General features: G+C 36.4%; 1 protein-coding gene across 1 annotated transcript; it reads right to left on the bottom strand.

Moving 5' to 3' along the window:
* Window positions 1–654: 654 nt before the first annotated feature.
* CIRSR (corepressor of RBPJ and splicing regulator) lies at window positions 655–22,981 on the bottom strand. Its single transcript, XM_084289028.1, has 10 exons — window positions 22,830–22,981; window positions 21,779–21,873; window positions 21,166–21,239; window positions 19,591–19,604; window positions 19,443–19,498; window positions 19,035–19,083; window positions 18,707–18,824; window positions 5,350–5,456; window positions 3,871–3,956; window positions 655–2,212 (listed from the first exon to the last, which is right to left on the bottom strand). The coding sequence occupies exons 1-10, from the start codon at window positions 22,899–22,901 to the stop codon at window positions 1,489–1,491; spliced, it is 1,395 nt and encodes a 464-aa protein (XP_084145154.1). The 5' UTR covers window positions 22,902–22,981; the 3' UTR covers window positions 655–1,488.
* Between the last annotated feature and the right edge of the window lie 26 nt (window positions 22,982–23,007).

Genomic DNA, 23,007 nt, shown 5'->3' with positions numbered 1-23,007 from the left:
ATGCTGCATTTAACAGGAAAACGTTTCATGAGAATATGCCTTTTCCCCTATCACATTAGCCTGCCTATCCTCCTTCCCAGAGGGATAATATGTTCTTCACAAGAGATTTTGTTTAGATTGTTTGTATGGGCATTTTAGCCACCTCCTCCTGTTCCTTCTAAACCAGAGCTTTCACATACACATTAATATATGGCCTGACTCTACTGAATTGTGCACGCCCTTTAACTCCCAGCTACTTCATCAAGAACGCCTGGAGCAACCTAATGCAAAAGCATTTAAAAGAAGGTGACATCGCTTAATGGTTCACCCTTTCAAACTCATTCACATGTGCTTAAAAGATAAGCCAGGTCACTTCCACCATATATTATACTCCATGTGATATTGAAAAACTTCTGCATGACAGTTTTAAGAAGTAGAAGTGGACTGGTAATAAAAGTCCCATTTGTCCTGTCAGTGGAGGGGAAGAAACCTGCTCGTCAGATTACTAAGTACAGCGACACCTTTTCACCTGTCTACTAACATATTTCCATCTGTCACCCTGAACTGGCAAAGAATTCCCTTCACAATAATACACAGCCTTATGAATTTGTACTGATTCAGAACAAATTCTGGAGAAGAAGGCAATTCTTACAGTTTTTAAAGAATAAGGAGTTTTATTATGAAGTTCATCTTTATAGTGTGTGCAGAAAATGACCAAGAATGGTCAAGAAAAATAAGTTTGTTTCACAAAACCAGGAAGATGAATATTTACATCGACTTTCTACCACAAACAATGAAATACCTGGAGCAGTTGCGGCAGTAAATATTCTTTTCATGTCTTGAGAGCTTATCGAACAATAACTTGACATTGTACTGACACATACCAACAGGGGTTCAAGATGTTTAGATAGCCCTGACCAAGCTGTACACGGCAGGAGGTCAAAAAAATGTTGGCTACACACTTATGTGAACTCTGTTTCTCTGTTGTTTTAACTCATGAAATTGATCTCTTACAGGGAACTTTAGGAAAAATGCTTCAGTATGAAAAAAACAACACAACCAACTCTACAATATGATGTCTTGATATTGGAAGCAGCGATTTTATCCAGTCCTATCTCAAGTGTTTGTTATCATTTAACATATCCCAGGACTCTTCTCAAATTACTCTCTGCTTCCCTTCATAGTTGCATCTAAAAACAAAAATTATCCTTGACAAAACAAAGAATATCACATACTGCTCTGAAATATTTTAAAACACTAAAATCAGGTCTATGAATTGCCGCATGTATACAAGAGATATTTGCCAACAAGTATATTTATACAGTAAGAAAAATACCATAATATTTGTCCTAATTTACAAATATTATAACATTAGATAAATGATGCTGTTGGCTTTATTTAGGAAATGCTAGTTACGGAGGTTGGAAAATGAACAGCAATATGTAATTGAGCCCTTGTTAAAGGTATTCATCAAAAAGGAGACATTTTTGTTTGCACCTGTCCCCTACACTATCTGTTTTTTTTCCTCTCTCGGCTTCTGCTTCTACTGCGTCTGCTCCTTTCTCTATATTCCAGTTTACTGCACTTGTCCCCGTTGCTCTCTCTGTATTTTTTCTCCTGTCTGTGCACATCTGTGCTGGGGCTTCTGGTTTCATTTTTCCTGTGCCGCTCTTCAGCTGGGCTTTCACTTGGACTTCTTCTTTGCCTTTGCCTACTGTAACTGCTGTGACTTGTGCACGGGCTTCTCCCTCGCCTCTCATCCACACTTTGGCTTCTCCTATCCCTCTCTTTTCTTTCAGTCTCTCTCTTGTTGGTGCTGTGGTATCTGCTTTTGGGCTTTCCTTCCCCCTCACAGGAGCTCTGTTTGTTGTTCTCCGCGGAACTATCTTGCTTTAAAAGTCTATACTTCTCCCTGTCTTTGTCCTTGTTACCGTGACTACTGGAGAGATCTTCATAAAGTTTTTCCTTCCTAGTCCTTGCCTTTCCTTCTGAATCACTGCTGCTAGCCTCTGAAAACTTGTCTTTTTTTCTTTTCTTAGAATACATCTTCTTTTGTGCTGCTTTATCTCTGCTGTCAGTCTCACTATCGCTGCTGCTTCCTGAAGACTCGCTGGAGCATGAGGAAGAGGAGCTCATCTTATGTTTCTTGTGTTTACTCTTGCTTTTTTTCTTTTGCTGCTTTTTCTTCTTTCTGTCCTTCTTTTTCTTTTTCTTCTCCAGACGATCCAATTTCCTTTTATTTTCAAAATAAAAGAGTAGTGCAATCAGACTTGTTAAGACACTCTAAATTACAGTCATTGTCTTTTAAAGTTGACTACTTCAGATGTCCTACACAGTAAATACACTATTTTCCATAAAAGCATGTTGATTTCAATCCTCTTTCAGCCAAGTATTTAAAATTATTTTAAGCTTCTAACCTTGAGCTAACCATAATTACAATATAATTTTGCATTTCCTTAATTTACAAAGAGATAAGTTTTAGCCTTATCACTAGGAATACATGTATTCCGTAGTGCTTTTTTATTGTCAATCTGCTCTTTTATTTGTGCATCTTTATAGCAGATTTTGAAATTGAAAAAAAAAAAAAAAGCAATTAGCATTAGCAAAAAGATGGAAATTGAGACTTTAAAGCCTACCTATGTCTCAGAGGTCTCCAGGCAAATAATACTGCTGTTTTCAATAACCTCTTCTGTCACAACTAGAAATTTTAAATTTCTAGCCACAATTACAATACTCTATCACTCACATGCATTCACTGCCATTCAACTACTTTTACCTAGCTTTCTATTTTCAACTCATTGCCTTCTGTGTTTAACCTCAGAAACTCAGTGACTGAACAGTGAAACTAGTTTCAGCGCACTGAAAAAAAAAATCCTTTCAGACTCCTAACATCTAAAAGACCCACATACTTAATGAAGTTCAACTTTGAAAATATAAAGTTCTATAATTAATTGTGTTGGGGCAGCAGAAGTTCACAAATACTGCTTTAAATTACTCAGACTACATACAAGTTCCTTACTTAAAATAAACATAATATGCACGATATTTTCAAAGAATGTTTTATTATATATGCAAATATCATATGTACCTACCCTACCCATGTACGGCTTAACCATACACCTATCTCCCCTTCTGCTCCCCATGTATACAACATGTGTTTTTAACCCAAAAGGCTGACTGCTGTTTTAACTAGTGATACCTGTATGAGATCTACCTGGCAGTAGTTCATACTTTTCATCTTAGAAACGCTCAGGTTATTTCAAGATTATGTTGCAAATTAACAGAGGAAAAAACTGTGAGTTGCCTGACGTACAAAGTCAGTAGGGTAGAAGCAAAGAATGAAAACCTCATCAACTTTTTATTAGAACTAGAGAAATACGGGGAGCTCCCTCTGCTGGCTTAGCTAAAGCAGCAAACTACAAAACCCTGATCCTAGAGCAGTGCTCAGCTAGGCCAACCATCAAGTTGACTTTAGCTGCACAGAAGAAGATGATGATAACAAACTTGGCCAAATTGTAAGCCAGTAAACCAGCACATACAATTTTTAATACCAGAAGAAGATACTGTAAGCAACAGAATGCAAAATAATATTTTTAAATACCAATTGTCAGCATTTTCAATGAACCAATTATTATTTCAGTATCCCAGTTAGAAATGAGGCACAATGCAAATGCAGCACAACTAGGTTAGAATGGATGTATTAAAACAGAACAGCTGGATTAAAAAAAATACGTTGCACAGTGCTATTTGTGGTCAAGTGTATGTTAAGCTAAGTGGATGTTCTGCTGTACCAATGGCATAGAAGAGTTACAAGGACAATGCTGCACAAGACAATGATGGAATCAGAACTACTGCCAATACTGATCCCTTCCCCTAGGTACCAACACTTACCTTAGAAGTTTCTGTTTTTGTTTGGTTGACAATGATTTTAAAAATTCAACTTCTGGATCATCATCTCCTTCACTTGCAACAAATTCCTAGGAAAATATTGTAGGACATTAATTTTTTGCATAAAAATAACCTCTTCATTCAGACTTCTGTATTAAAAGTGATGCATCTGCATGTACCTTATTTTTGCACAAGCACAAATATACTTGCATTACCAAGTCAGCTGAAAACTCTTTGGAAGACCGACATACTTGCTATAAGGAAAAAAAACACAAACCACCCACCCAGATCCTATCTCAAAACTGAGTAGGTGCTATAATGTGGGGGATAAACATCAGAAGTTATTAGTAACATATGAAAAATCACTGCTAGAGAAAGAAACATTTCTGAAATAGTTAATAAAAATGAACCAATTTTGGAGCCCATATGATTCTCTAGGATAAGTCACCTCATTGTTACCATGCTTGGGTGAACAGGTAAGATGCTAGTCCTGCTCAAACCCAGAGTAATTTAGGCAAATTACTCTTCTATCTCAGTTTAGTCATTAGGAAAATGGGCATTAGCACATCTACCTTACCTGTTGCGTTATTAGTCTTTAAATGTTCATAAAGTGTCCTAGCAACGCAAAATACTGTAATCATACAATCTGCCTACAGTATCACAATCAAAGCATAGCTACTTTTAAGACCCTGAATTCTTCAAATTATGTGCATCTGGAACACTACAGTTCTCCACTATGATGTTTTTAATTTTAGCCACACTTAGGAGGGGAAAGAAGAAATAAAGATTAAAAAGCTCTTCCACATACACACAAAAAAACAACCATCACACCTAACATAAAGCAAACAGACTGGTATCTCAGTGATCCATTTAACAGTGCCCATCTGTTACATGTATTCTGGGGTGCATAGCTTTTTTAAATGCACGGGTACACACTGAATTGTTGATTTATTCCAGCATTTAAAGGACAGCTGAGGGCTGTTGTCCCCTCTCTATTTCAAACTTGGTCACTTGCTGGCTTGATTATCCTGCCACATGAACAAAGGTTATTTCGTTGTGGCTTGCACAATAAATATATATATATATATTTTACACTTTACATTTTTATCAAAGCACCTCAACTAGAAGTATACCTTGTGCAGTCTAAATAAAGACAACTAAATTTTTGCATTCTCAGAAATAGCAGGTGTAACAATATTAAGTGACAAAACCCGTAACCATTCTTTCATGAAAAATTAAATTTCTTGTCATCCAAATGAGGTACTTAATTTATTACATATAGTTTTTAAAAAAGTAACTTATGATTCACCATTCTGACTAAAACAGAGCTGGAGAACACAGTAAGTTTCTGGAGATTTTCTACTGGTACAGCTATTCAGCTTTCCTATGGATATGCATATTGGAAAACATTAAGTAGCAATTCACAAGCAATCACATTTAGATTTATAGACATTTTCAGCTTACTGGTAAAAAGATCATTACCTGTGATGGATCATTTGCGGTCAAGTTTCTCCCCAGTACATTTTGTTTCAGTGCAAACCCACTGTTTCTCATCTCCGCTATTAGCTCCGAGGGGTGCATTGATGGCCCTGTTCACAAAAATCACAGTTTGAATGTATCATTTATATCTCTCTACCTTTTTTGGACTCCACAGTAGGAATTCAGTTGAAGCTTTGTTAAGTAAAATCACAGCTAAATCAACTCAATAATCTTCTGCTGAGCAAATAATCAGATATGATTTTCTAAAACAGCAGTCTGGAGATTCAGAATAGAAAATAATTGCATTTTTCTTTAAGTACAAGGGGATTCTCTTATGTAACTTTGTCATGTTGAAAACAATATATTTAGGTAAGTCTAGTAGTGTATTTCTACTACAGTACAAAAAGCACAGGAAAACTAAAGAAACTAAACGATACAGTAAGACTTTTAAGTGTCTCCTCTCCCCTAAGACAATGGGAAAGTACACTGATAATATGCCACCAATAAGGCATTTTTCAAAATGACATATTTTTGAATTGACTTAAATGTAGCAACTAACTATCATTAGAAACCTGGTATATATATGGAAAATAAATACACAAAAAAGTTAATCTACGTCCTTACTTAGTTTAGTGACCCGTAAACAGGTCTCTGGGCGTTACTGTAAGTCTTCTCATGAGTTTCAGCTTCAAAATATGCAGTATGTTGCATTAGAGTAGATGTTTGGGATTAGGCACATCAGCTTTGCTTGGATTGTTCAAGCTTGACTGTGTCACTTACACATCCCATAACTCAATCTTTTGCTTTAAACGAATACTGCAATCAGCAAAACCTGAAGTAATTCTCTGATCAGTTGCTTTCTGTTCACCCCAAACATACCCTCTCTGGTTGGTCACATTAGTAAATTTCCATACCAGTTCATTCACTAGCCTTCCTGTCAATGAATTAGCAATACTGCATAAGATAAATCTAGTAGGTACAATTAGAAGCAATGTAAAACTGAGCATCAAACAGACGATTACCAATACTTCAGAGAACTAATTGCAAATGATAAGATTAACTTAGTCTTATGGAAAATATTGATCCCGCTTTGCGGTTTTAAGAGTTTCTTAGTTGTGGAGAAGAACAAAACTCATGAATTTTTAATGTGGAAAAGTATGAAAAGTGATTGGAATTTTTTATTATGGAAAATATGAAATAGTACCTTCTCAAAACAAGTCAGCTTCATCTTTTTCTTAGTTTTCCTGTATAACACTTTGTTCACAGAAACAAACAGGCCTTTATGTAAAACAAGACTGAAGAAGATAAAACTTTGGAAATGGTTTAAGGAGCCCCCGTGTTTCTTTACAAGTTTCTTATTTTACCAGGCAAAGGAATTTTTTAATGAGATACCTTTTAGTCTCTCCTTGAGTTTATATGATCTATTAAGTAGGGGCTTTTTTTTCCCCTGCACATACATTTTTAACAAAAGAGTTTTTTCTTTATATGTGTTACAGTGTAATTATAAGCTCACTGATGTTAATGAACATATATGCGTTCTTGCATCTACAGTTTTGCTTATTTCAAATTTAAAAGACTAATCAAAGAGAAGAAACAAAAGTTCCAGCTCCCTGGTGTACCTATACATGCTTGTTAACACACATGCGTGTGTGCCAAGTACAGAATCAAAACCAAGCCCTGTACGAGGAAGTTGAATGGAGACAAGTGCAAATTCTCAAAGAAAGATTTCGCCATAGCAAAGAAATCAGAACTTTTGACCTGATCAAAGCCTGTATTCTCCCCTTTATTCAAACATGGGAAGAGCCACTGCCTAACAAAGAAAGGTAATTAACTCTGCAGGTATTTCCCCCTTGGTGTCTTGGGGCACTGTACACACTTTGAACTGTACTGTATAACTAACAATTCCCATCAGTGTGATTAGGTAAACAGAGAAACACAACTTGTCCAAATTTATACAGGAAATCTGCAAGAAGACTAAGAGGGAGCCCCTACTGTTACAGTCATGCACAAAGACTAGCGAACAGACGTGCACGAACAGACAGGCACGAAGGCATACCTGCCTACAAGAGCACAGCGCTAACTGATCAGGCATTCTTTACTCACAACAGCACTGGAAAGAGGTAAGTAAAGTCATTTCCTCTTTTACATAAAAAGCTAATCTCAATGCACGATATTACTGATGTTTGTGCTTTTCTGTCCAACTGACAGCAGTTGTGCTTTAAAGCACAGACCAGCAGATGGGAGCAGGCCTGTGAGAGGCCTGCTCAAGCCCGGATCCACCACACAACCACACACAAAGCTCTGAGTTAGTTTCCATTTGCTTTTTAAGAGGTGAAATCAGCACTAGGTTTAAAAAACAAACACACATACTAGGTATGCTTAAAAGGAAAGCAAACTAGGCTAAAAATAAATTTATGAGTTCTGCTTCTGTGCTTATTAATGCCATCAGGGAAACACATTCATGGCTCCATCTGCTACGTTTTAGTTGCAAGATGGTACTACGATAACAAGGACAGCTAACGAATCACTGTTACTCCTCTTTTCTGCACGTATACAAGCTACATTAAACATACCCACAGAACCCTGTGACTAAAGTGGTTTCTGAATCAAGTTATTTCTGTTTTTGGTCTCCCTTTAATTGTGGCGAGGGAACAGTAATTTAAATTCATCCCGGCTTGTAAGGAAATGCCTCCACAAAGCTTTTTTACATACATTAGTTTTTCTATAACCAAAGGGTTCAGAAAACAACAGAAAATAAGTCCACCCCATAAATGAAAGTACAGTAAAAAACAAAGTCCTATTTTACAACCCTTCATGCGCAGACTGGGGCCAGGCACAACCCAAGCAGGCCAGTTTGCTTTGTAGTAGTCTTAAAAGCTGTGGGTGACAATGTGTGAGCAAACAACCACACTCCTTTCCACACTATAAAATTAAGTAGGATATTTCTCCTGGCTAATACAAACAAGGAAGACAAAAACAGTAAAAAACAAAACCAAACACTGAACCTCACCTAGCATGTCTGAAAAAAATTATTCTCAGAAGTGTCCTTGGCTTATTAGGAGCTAAAGCTAAAACTGTGGAGCCACCAGTGTGCTTTCAGGTAGAGGGCATCTTCCTTTCACTGGTGTGACTGGCTGTGGAGTCGTGCTTGTTAGAGACATGACGGTGTCCACTGTGATCAAACTGTTTACTTGGTAAGCCAAAGAGGTAAATCCTTTCGGTTTATCATTGATTTATGACTACACTTACAACATCACCCTGCAAGATCTTCAGACAAAATCTGAAGTCAACTATGACTAAGCATGAGAAGCTATGCATCTTCCTTCAGTTAAGTTCTCATTAAATAAATAAAAAAACAAAAAACAAAAACCAAAAAAACTGTATGGTTTAACATGGTAAGAACAGATAGTAAGTTTAAGTTGAGGGGCTCTTGGCTAAGATATTGGGAACTGATGCTAGCTAGGTATTCCTTGAACAGCAAGGAATATGATTCCAAGGAATCATTCATATATGAAGGTAGAAAAACACTGTACTGTGCAAACTGACGCCCTCATATATGTGTTTCCTTATAGACTTGTGAGATGGTCTGTGAAGAAGCTCGCTGAATCATCTCATGCAGGTGAAAAGGTCTGGAGATGACATTGTGTCATGAGTTGACAGCAATTTAGATACAGGAATCCTGTAAAAATAGCTGATTGCTAGGACTTCTAACAACTAGTCTTTCAGCATTCATCCATCAGCTAACTAAAAATAAGTTCAAAGCTATAATGTTTCATCATCTGTTTCTTATTCTTTCTGAAACAAGTCAAATACAGTACCTTGCTATTTTTGAATATGACTATGTGTCAAGCTTATTTTCTGGAATTTACATTTTGATAGGAAAAAAAAAAAAAACTAAAACTTTTCCAGATGACACTTGTTTAAAACTGAAACATTTATCTTTTGTAAAATCCAGTCTCAGAAAAGCTTTTTGCCACATATTGAAATTAATTGTATGCTGATATCATACTTATTTTTGTGCGTTAAGACATGTTGTTAAGTTTTCTGCAGCTACAGGTACTTAAAATTATATTAAGGACTTGCACAGGCTCCATAAATAAAGACTCACAAAAGCATTTTAAAAATATTTTTTCATGGTCTTTACAATTCTCAAGGAATAATGTTTTCAAGCAAACAGGCTATAGTTTATTCCTGCTTCTTACTTCTCAGAGAAGTTCTTAATGCATTAATTCTTTCTTCTTTTTAAGATAGCATTTAAGGAAAACATTGAGATAGTTCAGTTGACTCAGAGGTGGGGCATTAAATCTGGAAGCTCAAACCACTCAATGAAGAGTGAAAAGAGGGTTTTTAGTCTTCATCAAGTACAACCTTCATCAAGTGCAACCTTAGCTTGACAGCTGTTGGTGCATCCCTACAATATTCATACAATTAAATAAATAGAAGAGCTGTAAATAGAATTTTTCTGAAGCGTATGTGAGCATCAATTATACTGAATTGCAGAAGGATATCATACCAAGATTTCTACAACATTTTGTCAATTTGCTTTTATAACAAAGAGCACTCCAATTTCTTATCGCACTTAACTGAGATCAATTTAACAGAATCAATTCTGCTTCTATTAAACAACCAGGGGGCAATATAATTCTGGATTTCAATTACTAAATGCCTAGCTTACAGCAAGCTCTCCTACCCCACATCATTACCCCCACTCTCAGCCCAGAAATGAGAAAAACCTATAGCTGAAACTCATTTTCAGTTCTGTCTGTACTTCTCATGAAGCTGTGTGTGTAACACTTTGTTGTTGCCAAAGTATTTCCTCTAATGAGCATGGGCAAAGGACTCCTCTTGGGAGAACAATGCTAGCTGTAACACACCATCCAGCAGACCTCCATTAAAATGTCTAAAGCACATTTTTCAAATTACCCAACATTAGAGAACAGTATGTTAAAGCCTCTTTTCATAACAACTGTGATTAAATACCACTTTTTCTACAACAGTTTCAGTGGCAGGAAGGACAGACAATAATATTGTGATTGCCAGTATCACTAAAAATAGCGCTTTTACATCTATCTACTCATGATGCATACTCGACAGTATCTCCTCGATTTATTGATAAAAGCTTTCACTGCCGTCACCAGTACAGATAACAAACTGAAGTAGTCTTTGCAATCAATTAATTTTCTAACTAGGTTTTTATCATGGAATACATATGGAAAACAAAGAGATAAGAAGCACTAATATTGTAACCAATATGCCCACTTGCAGCAAAGGAAATTATAGCAACCAGTTGCGCTTACATAGTGGTTGCTGTTATGTATTGTTACAAATTGAAGTAGACTATTCAATTAAAAATACAGAAAAAAAGGAGTAGGTTTTTCATGGTGCCATTTTAATTACAACTTTTAAACCTTCATTTTAACTAATGCTCATTTTGTGTCTCATCAAACCGGAATATGCAGAATACATTTGGAGTTTTGTAGAGCTTTCCTATGCCAAGAATGCATTCTGGTGTGGGATATCTTCTAGTTTACAGATGTGATCATTTTCAAAATATCACATCATACCATTCGACATCTCATGATTTCCTAATGGAGAGGCAGCTCATATGAACATAAATGTGAAAAAGCACACTGGCTGATATGCTAGCCATTCAGCAGTATACTTTGCACTCATTATACGCCCCTCTATCAATGTTTAAAAAGTCACCTATGAATCAAGGACAAGATACTCTTGTATCCTTTATAGGCTTATCCTTTATAGCCACGTAATTTTTGTTAACAAAGTAGGCCTAAGCATGTTGTCATCATTCTTTCTTACATGCATCTTGGACAGTATGATGCCATAACTCTTCCAAATTGAAATTTGATTTTCTATGTGACAACAATATTAAAGTCATGCTCTGCTGTTGAATTGATCGATCAAATTGGCAACTACCACTCAGACTTTAAAACCCCCTCATTAGTGATCCTTAAACAAAACAAACAGGATTTTATTGAATTATCCATTAAAGATGAACTGCACATCCTAAGCTCACACATGACACAACTGAACTGCAAACAGCTCTTTCACATTAACTAGGTGTTGGAAAACCATGCTGCTAGTGGGTTTTAGCTTAGCACACCATCGCAAGGAGGATGAATATATTCTGAATTCAGAATGTTACCTTCTCTGTGTGGAAGCAAATGCCTAACATTTGGATACGAGGCTTTTTAGGTTTTCTTCAAAACAGAAACTAATTTTCGAATTCGCATGGACAGGCTTGTCAATAACATATCCATACAGCTTTTGTGCTCTCCGCGCAGTTTGATATGTTATTTTGCAGATGACATAAAATGCACTGAGCATAATCACACTGCATCTTGTGTGAATTTTTATGGTGGTTATGACAGAGATAAGAATAGACGTTTCTTATTTATCTAAATGACAAGGAGTTATCATCATAATTATGTGACCATGATCCTGGTCTTGAAGAACCCAGCAAATTTATGCTGCCTCCACTAATTCATAACTGAAAATTTTTACTGATAATTTTTCCATCCATTTCAGAGATGACTGCATTCAGACCATATTTACACTTCAAAGCAACTGCTCCAGTTGGCATTGAGAGAGACCAATGAATGCAAAAACTCTGGCTTTTAATTAGCTTTTCTTCGAAGTAGCTGCAGTTTAGCTGAATTTAACACTTTGCCATGCTTTTGTCATAGGCTATTTCAGAGAATCTTGAATTTCCTTTTTACTTTTTTAAGAAGTAAAAACCATTTAACTTATCAAGCTGCTATAGCAATCCATATTTATCACTCAAATGCCAAGCAAAAGGCTTCTAATAGAAATCTGTATTTTATGCATTCACACCAAATACAGAGGCTTCTTCTGAAGCATAAATGGAGGATTATTCTAAAATGTGTCAGTTCTTGAACTATGTGGAGATTTTGTTAGGGCTCCTACTGTTCACAATCAAAGGTCTCAGCTGCAGATCATAAAGGAAAGTTTCATACACTATGCGTTTCTACAGATGACCATTAATACAAATGGTCACAGTTAGCATATTCAAGTACTTTCTCTTTGTTAATACAGATTCAAGAGAACACTTCAATCCAGTCCTGCGTTCCCAATACAATGTAAATTTTTATCTGTTGAAAAACAAAATGGTACCATACTTGTCACTGAAAAAAATGGAGTGAGATTACAGACATAATAATATATGCTTAGATTTCATTTTTCCTGGCTCAATATGGTTGATAATTTCAACATTTACCGTAGAAAGGAATTTTACACCCCAAAAAGCTTCAGATCATCAAGTGACAGACACAACCCCAATTAGTTCAGGTATACTCAAAAAAAAAAAAAAAAATTATTGGCATTAACTGAGGTGGCTTTTTTGTTTGTTTTGTTTTGGTTTTGTTTTTTCTTCAAAAAAATCTTGGTAGAACATCAGGCTCTGGATATCCAGTCACATTTTTATTATTATTTGTCTGAATTATCCTTAACATTTAAATCATTTTACAGTACTTGCTTTCACTGTAATTTCACTGGAAGAATTATGTACAGAGCCAGTTGATTGCAAAATATTTGAAGGATTTCATACTAGAGAAGGATGCCCAGAACTTTCCAGGATTAGGTTTCCTAGGCCAACATTTTTTTATTTTTTTTAATGTTAGTATCTCACTAACTAGAGCATTCATAAAATTACCTCCCCATCTGAGACTACATTTCATAATGTAGTAATGCCTTTTTTCATAAGAAAGTAATAAATTGTTTCCTAGCAGTTTTTTGTTGTTCTTGTTGTTCAAAACAGATATAATTTAAGTTGTAAGTGTTTAAGCTTTCATATTTTTATTTATTTATTTATTTATTTATTTAGCAATTTCTTCCATCTGCCTCCTTCAAAATGGAAGAAGAAGATAGATTGCTTGCATGAAAAAAAAAAAAAAAAAAAAAAAAAAAAAGAGTATTTAGTTCACCCAGCCAGGGCAGTTACAGGCAATGTTGAAGTGAATTAACAACATTACTTCAAAAACTTTTTGCACATAAAACCTATGAGTCCCTGTTCTAATAAAGTCAAAGGTTTTTCAGGCCTCACACACAAAAATTATTGAAAAGCACAACAAAACAGATGTTGCTGATTAATAATTTTTAAAAATGTACAGTCAAACTTTCAGAGGCTACTGACATGTTTTTCTCCTGGTACACATTACATATTTTACACATGCATATACATGCTGTTGCACAAAGTCAGCACCACAACAGGTATTTTCATCGTCTGAACTTTGAAAGCTATGATTCTATCAGTAAAAAAAAAAAAACAACCAACAAACTGTAAATCAGTTTAGCCCAAAGCAGCATTTTGATTGCCTAATTTAACTTTGCAAAGGAGAAGTAAATCTTATAAGTTGGTCTCTGTAAGCCTCACAGCTGGAGCATTCTAACACTACTTTGCAGTTTCCAGTGATCAAAGTAAGTTACTTTATATCTAAAACTAAGAATTTCATAATGGAAATAATGCAACACCAGGGGGTGCAGTTATCATGAAATAATTACACTCCTGGGAGATTACAGACAAGGCTGTACCCCAGGGGTGTGATTATCCCATGATAACCACATCCACTGAAATTGCCTTATTGCAAAAATAATCTCTATTCACTGGTGAGATATTATTCAAAAGGCGCTTTTTTAATGGTAAGATTATTATTTTTTTTCCAGTATGAATTACGAGCTAGATTAGTAAAGCAGTCCCAGAAGCAAAATAACCAAGCCACCAAGCCTAAGTTAAGGTACTGGTGGTAATTATTTTTCTGTTTGTTGGAGCGCTGCAGTGTATTTCAGATCCCAAAAGATAGTGGCCTTTTTTCCTCGTAAAACAGAGTTGTGTGCCAAGCATGCATTAACCTGCAGCAGTGCCACCTGAGCAAACCAAAGTCAACTGCTCTTTGCATGCAAGTTACTCAACACTAAAACTGATTGGCGATTGCTGCTGTGGTTTATGTGACAAGAGGAAGATCGCAATGCAGTCGTCACATAAGATAAATTCGATGACAAGTATCTTTCTGCTGAAACAAGAGAATTGCAGTTTGTAGAATTTATGGGAAAGAAAAAATGGTGGTTATTTATGATGCTTGAAAAATTGTAAATAGGAGATGAATAACTCTTTCCTCATGAGGAAAAAGAGCAAGAACTTTAGGTAATGCAATTCAATTTGACACAGAAGTTTCATTTTCATTCATTTTTAACTCAACCATTTCCCTTGAGGCTGAAAAAAAAGCCTGAGCCCAGATAAGATATTTTACTTCGCTCTCTTCCTGGAGGAGGAGAACAGTAGAACAAAACACATACTGCGCTTGTGTTAATTGCTCTTCAATATCTTCTTTGCCTGTAGAGATGTCAAAGGAAACAATGCTGGCTATTAGAAGTCATGTGTACAGTTCTCGTATTAGTAGTAGAAGAACAAAGTAGAAAATTTTTTGAAGCACCTTCTAATGGCAGACTGCTCTGGAAAACTTCTGTCAACAAACAAAAAAGGCAAAAATGCTGAAATGCAGGAACTGTGCTTTTTAGCAGCTCACCATACAAACCTCTAATTCACTGTTCTGCTCACATGCTATTTCTTTCCCTTTAACATGAAATACTCATTTGGTAAAACAGCTTCTGCATTACTTAACTTTTCATTCAAATAACGAGTCCAAGTCCTACCGAAACTTACTGATTTGGGCATTTAAAGATACAAATTACCCCCTGTGCTTTTATTAAATTGAAGATGCCATTCAAAGAAGATCTTTGAATGTCGGGTTTTTGGGGGGAAGAAAAGAAGGATGGGGAATGACTGCTGCTTTTGCAGTTTTTAACTCAGTAATTTAGTTTTCCTAATAAAGCAATTTTCACATCATTTTCTGGGAAGAGCTTTTGCTTTTAACCAAGGAAAAAGATGAAAGTTTCCCTCCTATTAGGTGAGTGCCAATCCTTTGTAAATGCATCAAGATTTGTTAGCAATACTGTGGCCTACCACTGTTTCCTTTCCAGATTAATTAGCTGTTCAGTAATGTGAACAGCTAATGTGAGAGCAGTGACCATTCTACAAAGGAGATTTTTAAAGACTTCAAAGTTATTGCATGATGCAATTCAGACATGAATCCAATTAGTATAAAACTACTCACATTTGGGTAAATGCGGGAAGAGAGCAGCGAACAAGACAAAGTTATCTACCTTCCTCTGCATTAGGTGTGCTTCTCTAAAGCAGAACAGCAAGGTTCAGAAGAACAGGTCTCTTAGAAGCCTTCCACAGGGAACCCACACCATTTCTCACAAGATACTTCTCAAGAAATCAGCAATGTCAATGGCCATCTAGTATCAACTGTACTACCACAAGGTCAAGGGATTTCAAGCACTGACTACTTTGGAATTTGCTACCAGCCAGGATGATTTGTGGTACGTGGACTAGCACCTTCCGACACTGTGCTGATGCATGGTATGTTCTAACAAGGGAGAAGGATTTTCAAAATTTTAAGAAACCTAACCTAAAGTTAGGTAGTGTGACTACCAAGCATTGCCTAGAAGAAAAAAAAAAAAAATCAGTTAAATGAAAAAAGAATTGTTAGATCATCTTTTTTTTAGGATGACAAGACTACAGATCAGAATAAGAGCTACTAAGTAAATAACTTCAGAGCAACAGAACTCTTTTCAAGGACCCTATCTAAAAATTCCAAAGATACACCTTTAAAAAACAACCAACAAGCCTGTTCCTTACACAGCAGTATTTTCTACAGTTCTAGCCAATCAAAAAAGAATGGTGTGGCAACAGATATTTTCGAAGTACTGTAAAATAATCAGAAAAAAAAATTAGAAATTTAGTCTAGAGACATAAAAGCAGAGCTTGAAGAAGTGTGTTTTACAGAAGAACAGAAGAAAGTTCTTAGAGGTGCAGACTGATTCAGCATTAGGGCTAATAAAAAAGCATTGGGTAGATGTAATGAAAGGATACAAAGAGCAATAAAGAGAAATAGTCAAAGCCAAGAATATCTGGGGAGGGGGGCATTGATCAGAACATGTCAGAATGTTTTTTGTTTTTTTTTTTTTTAGTAGTACAGTGTCTTGTTATGAAATAAATAAACACTGCCCTGACAGACTGACTGACTTTCAGTTTAGGTTAACTTTACAGAGCTGACTGAAGATCCACAGCACAGCAAAGACACTTACTCCCATTCCAGACAACACAGGACTGGTTTCAGGGTTCAGAAAATACTATTTATATGAGACATAAACTTAATCTGTCCTGTGCATAAGTTACGAGTCTTAATAGAATCAGTGAATTCAGTAACTTGTATTCTCACTAAACTGTGTGCTTCGTTTACACTCATGCAAACTAAAGAAGTCCCTAAAGGTGCATAATTTAGCTTGTTTTTAAATCAGATTAAGATTTAGAAAAGCTGACGAAAGGATTGCATGCCTGAGGTCAGAAAAAGCAGACAACCTTTTTACTGCTGATCTAATTAATGATATTACTACTTCCTATAAGCCTTTTATCTGCTATTAAATCAAAAGTTTGTAATTGTTTAACGTTACTACTAGTGTTTTTACATATAGTTTGCCTGAAAGAAAGGAAGAGAAAGTAGTAGTATCATCACAGCTGATTGTTTAAATCCAAGAACAGTGTCTAACAAATTATATATATACAAATCCTGATCTGTCACCCGCCCCTACTTGCTGAAATCTTTCCTCTCAGCCTGTTAAGAAGTCTGTGCTCAGCATAGCACACTGTCGTATAAGTTCCAGCGTCGAAAATGTTAGGTCACTTGCACAGTCTGAGAACATATAAATAATTTTACAGCTCTTTCCTTCATACAAAATTCATCATGTGCAACCTCTCTTAGGCTTACGTATGGCTGTTTGGGAAGCTAACTAGAGACAATCTCTCTCAGTAGGAAACACCCACGCAGTCAAACTTTGCCCGCATCTAGATAATTAGTTTGGTTAGGTTTGAAGCAAGTAGTTAGCCTTACATTGACACTGCAAAGTGTCCACTTTACACTGTTACAAATGATGAGTCCATTCCCAAGTTTGTGCAAGTATGCACAAATGTTTTCAAATTTCCCAGCCAAGCGCTCCTAAAAATTGCCCACATAATTTGAACTGAAAGAAAAAGTTCTGCAGCACAAAAGCATATCTGACACCTACAGCTGCACCATGTAATTCCGCCACCACCAAATGCTCCAAGCACAGTTTCTTCTAAGATAAGAACGAGGTGAGAAAATGATTTAATGTTATAACCTATTGAATATAAAGGCTGTGAATGTCAACTACAGGATTGCTAATACAATGGTATAATCATCAGACAATGCCTAAAAGCAGAGGAGTGTAAGAGACACTATTTCCTTTAACTTAAATCTTCTACGTCTCATCTCAGAGAAATGACATATCTAGGTGGTCTAATTCTGAACGGCAATATTGTTGGTAGGCTAAACATGTAATAAAACTAAGAGCTACTACATAAAATAGATAACCTGAGAAAAAATGGAAGAAAAATAGATGTTATCAAGTGTGCAACTGTAATGGTATCCCTACAAAACTGAATACACATGGCACGTGATCTTAAAATGCAAAACAAGTCTGAAGACTCACCTATGTTACCAGGTGTTTCCTAACAAACCACAACTTTAAGAATATCAGAAGTGTTACAAACTTGAGTCAACTTATAACAAACTACTGTAGGCAAACAACATTCAATTTGAATGTTTATATCCATCCACTTCTTTAAATTTAATCTAATACTAACAGAAAACTCATAAAGAGAAACAAAAAACGTAGTTCCTGAAGCAACAATAAGACAGCTGAGAAGAAACCAGGCATTTGTAAAGATGGTTTTGTCCATATTAAAAACAACTACATATATTTAAAAACAAAAAAAACAAAAAAAAAAAAAAAAAAAAAAAACTCTCCTTTCTCCCCAGATGATTAGCAAAGACATCCTGCTACATTACAGATTTCCAAGCAGTTTGTCCAAATCTGAATTTCTGAACTGGGACAGTCTTTGACAATATGGGGTTGTTGGTTTTTTTCTGTTTGTTTGTTTTGTGACAGATATTGTCAATCTTATATAAACAATTTAATGGCAGCTTCTGAATTTTTGCCACAGATAGAATTAAAGGCAACAGTGTTTACAGATTCTTTTTAAAATGTGTTACTAATTAAACAATTAGATCCCTAGCTTTTGAAGTAATTTGAAATTGGGGATAGCACAGTTGAAATAAAGAAGCATTTTCCCCATTTTATTAACCCTTTCAAATAAGATAAACTTAAACCTTCCAAAATAAACCTGATGATTTTCCCCAAAATTTCTAACCAGACCCTTTGAAAGGCATTCACTGCCTACCTGAACCATCGCTGGAGACCGAACTCGCGTTAATTCCAGAAAGGCCAAATAAAGGACATTCTCGATCAGTGTTTACATGACCCCACTTGTGGCATTTAATACATCTCACATTCCGCACCTAAAAGGAAAACAAACAAACAAACCATAATTTACCTAACAATTCAACCTAACACTTAAAGAAATGTACATGTTATTAGGCATAAAAAAAGCTTTTAAACTCACTGATAAACAGATGATAAAATTAAGAGAGTCCATGTGAATGTTCTGCGGTTAGATAATATTTGAAATATACCCAAGACATCCACAGAGTGAAATTTATGTAACTTGCCTGGATACCAAATGGTTGATCTCTGATATTCATATCATCCTTAGCATATCTGTTACACAAACACAAAAAACAAACATATTAAATTCACTTTTTTTTTTATTTTTTTAAATCATCACATACAAAACTACTTTGAGACCTCTTATTGTTAAGTGTACCTATTTCGGAGATATGCTTCTGGTAAATGTTGGCTTTAATGTATTTTCAAACACGGACATAAAATTCAAACAAAAACTAAGCTGATCAAGGAAATGGTTCCAGGTTTAGAGGTTTTACTAATTAACTGTGAGGAAATGGAAGGGTTACACATACAACCTGCTTAAAAAGAGTAAGAAGTAAGAAAAATAAGAGGTTATGGAAGGTAAATAGGAAAAAATATATATTTCTTTGGATAAAATTGAGATATCTTACTTTTCTCGAGGGGCGACTTTTTGCCATTCAAATTTGTATTCAGTCTCTCCTTCTTGCTATAAAACAGAAAACACAGAAAGTTTGATTTGAAAAAAAAAAAAAATAAAGTAAATAGGTAGAAAGCAAAAGAAATGGTGTAATGAAATACCTCTTTAGCTTCCTCTTCAAGTTTTCAGAAATCATGAAAAGAAAAGAGATGATACATTAATTATACATTTAAAATGCAGCTGTCACCTAATCTGGAAACAAAGTATTTTATGGTTTATACTAATACAATAGCACAAATACTCAGAAAGTAACATAAACTAAATAGAGCACACTAATAAATAATCAGCTTCTAGTATGTGCAGTTACAAATCCTTTGAAACCAAATCTTCTTAGAATTATATTGCTTTGATATGGAAGCACAAAAAACTTTAGAAGTTTGCCAAAGCAACATTATACAATCAGGCAGCAGAAACGTCCTGGAGTTGGACTCTACAATGTGAAGTTTTCTTTGCTTTTCAGAGAGAGAAGGATTTGTTTCATAGTCACTTCGTCTGTCATACCAGTTATACAAGGAGTTGCCCTGGTAGGTTATCATTAACTTTATAGTCAACTCAATTGGAATTTAATAGATGAAGCTTAGTAGAGAAACCTAACCTAAATTTCTCAAAATAAATTAGTGCCTCCTACAGTACAGTACTCTGTTAAAATACGTTTTTTCACTAGCCAATTCATGAAACTGAAATTGCAATTTATGAAAGGTTTTCCTCTGACAAAGTTTAACATGATTCCTAGCAGGCATGGGCTTACTGCAAAGCAGGTTCAATTTATATTAAACTCAATTCTTTGGTTAAAAGGATCTCAAAAATACCCTAAAAGCTACTTAACAAAAACTACTGTGTCAATCACTGTGTCAGTCCCATGGGCCCATACTTATCAGTACAGCTTCATGTTAAAAGTGTCATATTTAAAACTTTTAAAAAATTAAAAGGTCATATTTCAGTAAATATGATGAAAATATTAAATATGATGAAAATAAATATTTCAGGCAAATATGATGAAATATTTTGGCTATATTATTGCAGATAGAATTATATATATATATTCAAAAATAAAAATTCAGAAATTCAGCTCAGTGGGGACAGTAATCAGTAACTCATATTTATGAATCTACTAAACATAGTCACAGACCCACCAGAGTTGGATCATTCAGTATTTATTTCTTTATAACACTTCAGCTAATTAACTCCTTGATATCTCCCATGCCTGACATGGATCAGGCTGAATTTTGAGCAGATCTTTTAAGCAAAAGTGACCTTGCTGTTTCTAAAAAGGAGAGCAGGCCAAACACAGGTTTGTGTAGTCTGAGTTACTGTGTTGGTAAGGTCTAGTTCCTGCCCCTCACGCAATGACTTTGTAATTGGTTAGAGAAACACCTTTAGTCAAGGACTGAATTTCTGCTGTTGCCATAAAAGTTATTTTATCTTTTTCTTCTCTTCACATTGAACTGCTGCTTAAAAACAATTTCTCAGTTTAGGAGGAATCAAACTATTATTACAACAAAATTATTAAATAGTATGCATCTCCACATATTCCCGCAGGAAGAACTAAAAACTATACCTTCTAGCATTAACTCACTTTGAAAATGTTATTTTAAAATATAAGACGCTATGCTTGTTTCTTTGGAGTGATTTTAGCTTTGCAACACTGTTTGCTCACAGTCAGGAAACCAGAGTACCTTTCTTTGCTCCAGGTGGGGCCTCATACATGAAATTAAGACCATTCTTCACACGCTCATCACCCATAAGCAATCTAAACGAAAATGACAGAGTTTGTAGTGTTACACACAAAACATTCACATTCGTATTAATTATTGAAGAAAAAAAAAGAAAGAAATGTGCAGCAGGAAATTGTGATAGCAACTTGAAATTTGTCATTTGTTAATCTGAGCACCAAATGTTGAATATCAAAAGAACTGAGAGACCAGTCAACACTTCTGTATGCTCCACTGCGTACCAAAGATCACGCATTTCAAACACAACTGAAACACAATTCTGTGTTCACAAAATTATGGAAAACAGATTCCTGTGTGATCAGAGTATGTCACTGTACAAGGTTACTTGCTGTTCTGTTCAATGTAGCAGATGTTAAAAGGAAAATGAGGACCCACATAAACCTTTTGAAAGAAGTTCTTGTGACTTCTGCTTAAACAGATAATAACACACAAGTCACTGACCTCACTTACGGTCAGTGGCGGACAGTCTGTGAAATAACTTACACTCAGATGACCTTCGCTGTCATGAAAAGAGGAGGTGGAAGGAAGAAGCATGTGACGGTATGCCAATTCTCACCTGTTATCATAGGATTCCTGTTCTTTAAGATACTGTTGCATTAATTCTTCTTGTTTCTTTTTATCATATGATATTTTCTGTTCTGCCATCCATACCTAGTAAAAACAAGTCAGTTTCTACTTTAAACAAACAAGAACTTACTGTAAAGATCCATGTACAACTACATCACTTGTTTAGTCTACTGTAAATTGACTTTGTATAAAAGATAAGCTGAAACTTCAACAACATTTCAGAAATAAAACGTGGAAAAGTTTAGGAACACAAATGGAAAGTAAGCTCAGAAAATGCCCTGGGCTTTCCCATACTGACACCCTGACACCCAAGGCTCAGGGCAGACCCTGATCGGACCCCAGCTTCTCTCAGGAGCTCTGGGAATGGTGACATTTTTTCTTTTGGGGATGAAATCTCAGCAGCCAGGTCAGACAGCAGGGAAATACTGGGAAAAGGAGAGCACATGGTGCCAGGAGGGGGGCTCCCTGGTCGGTGTATGGTGTTTATTTATCAACGGAGATGCGTGTTCAGGAGGTGGAGCCAGGGAAAGAGAGTTACACAAGCCTGTGAGGAAGTCTCAAACTGCAACTATTTTTAAGCTTTTTTTCTTGCCTTTTCCTCCCCCTGTTTATTAACACTTGCTTTTCCAAACCAAAATCATCAGCTTGAAAAGATAACACTGAGGACGGCGTTGCCATGACAGGTCAGTTTATGCCACGGGAGACGTTCATTAGAAAGCGAGAACACCAAAATCAACGCGAATCGCTTCTGAATGTCCAGTTAACGCCTGATTTCAGCCGGCAGCGGTCTTTCACGCTGCTGATCTCCTGGGGGCGTGAGCTCGAGTGTAGCTGCCCGACCCCTCTGCTCCTCCGAGCCGCGGGGGCAGCCCCGACCCCGCCGGCCCCCAGCTCCCTGCCCCGCTGCCTGCGGCCGCCCCCCCGAGCCCCTGCACGGCTCCGGAAAGCCCCGGACACCACGGAGCGAAGCGCTCGGGGCACGGCCGGGCCTCGCCGCCGGGGCACCAGCTCAGCCCCCCCCGGCACCCCTCACCCCTCACCTTCTTGATGTTGGACTTGGAGGCGGGGTGGAAATCCTTCTTGCACATGAAGTTGGCGAACGACTTCCCCATGGTTGCGGCTGCGAGAGGGGAGCCGCCGGCTGTCCGCACCGGGCCGGCTGCGGGCCTTCCGGGGCGGGCGGGCCTTCCTCTTCCTTCTCCTCCTCCTCCTCCTCCC

The sequence above is a fragment of the Netta rufina genome (assembly GCF_964035555.1).
Source record: "Netta rufina genome assembly, chromosome: 6".
Taxonomy (NCBI): Eukaryota; Metazoa; Chordata; class Aves; order Anseriformes; family Anatidae; genus Netta; species Netta rufina.
This window is presented reverse-complemented; position numbering and strand designations above follow the sequence as displayed.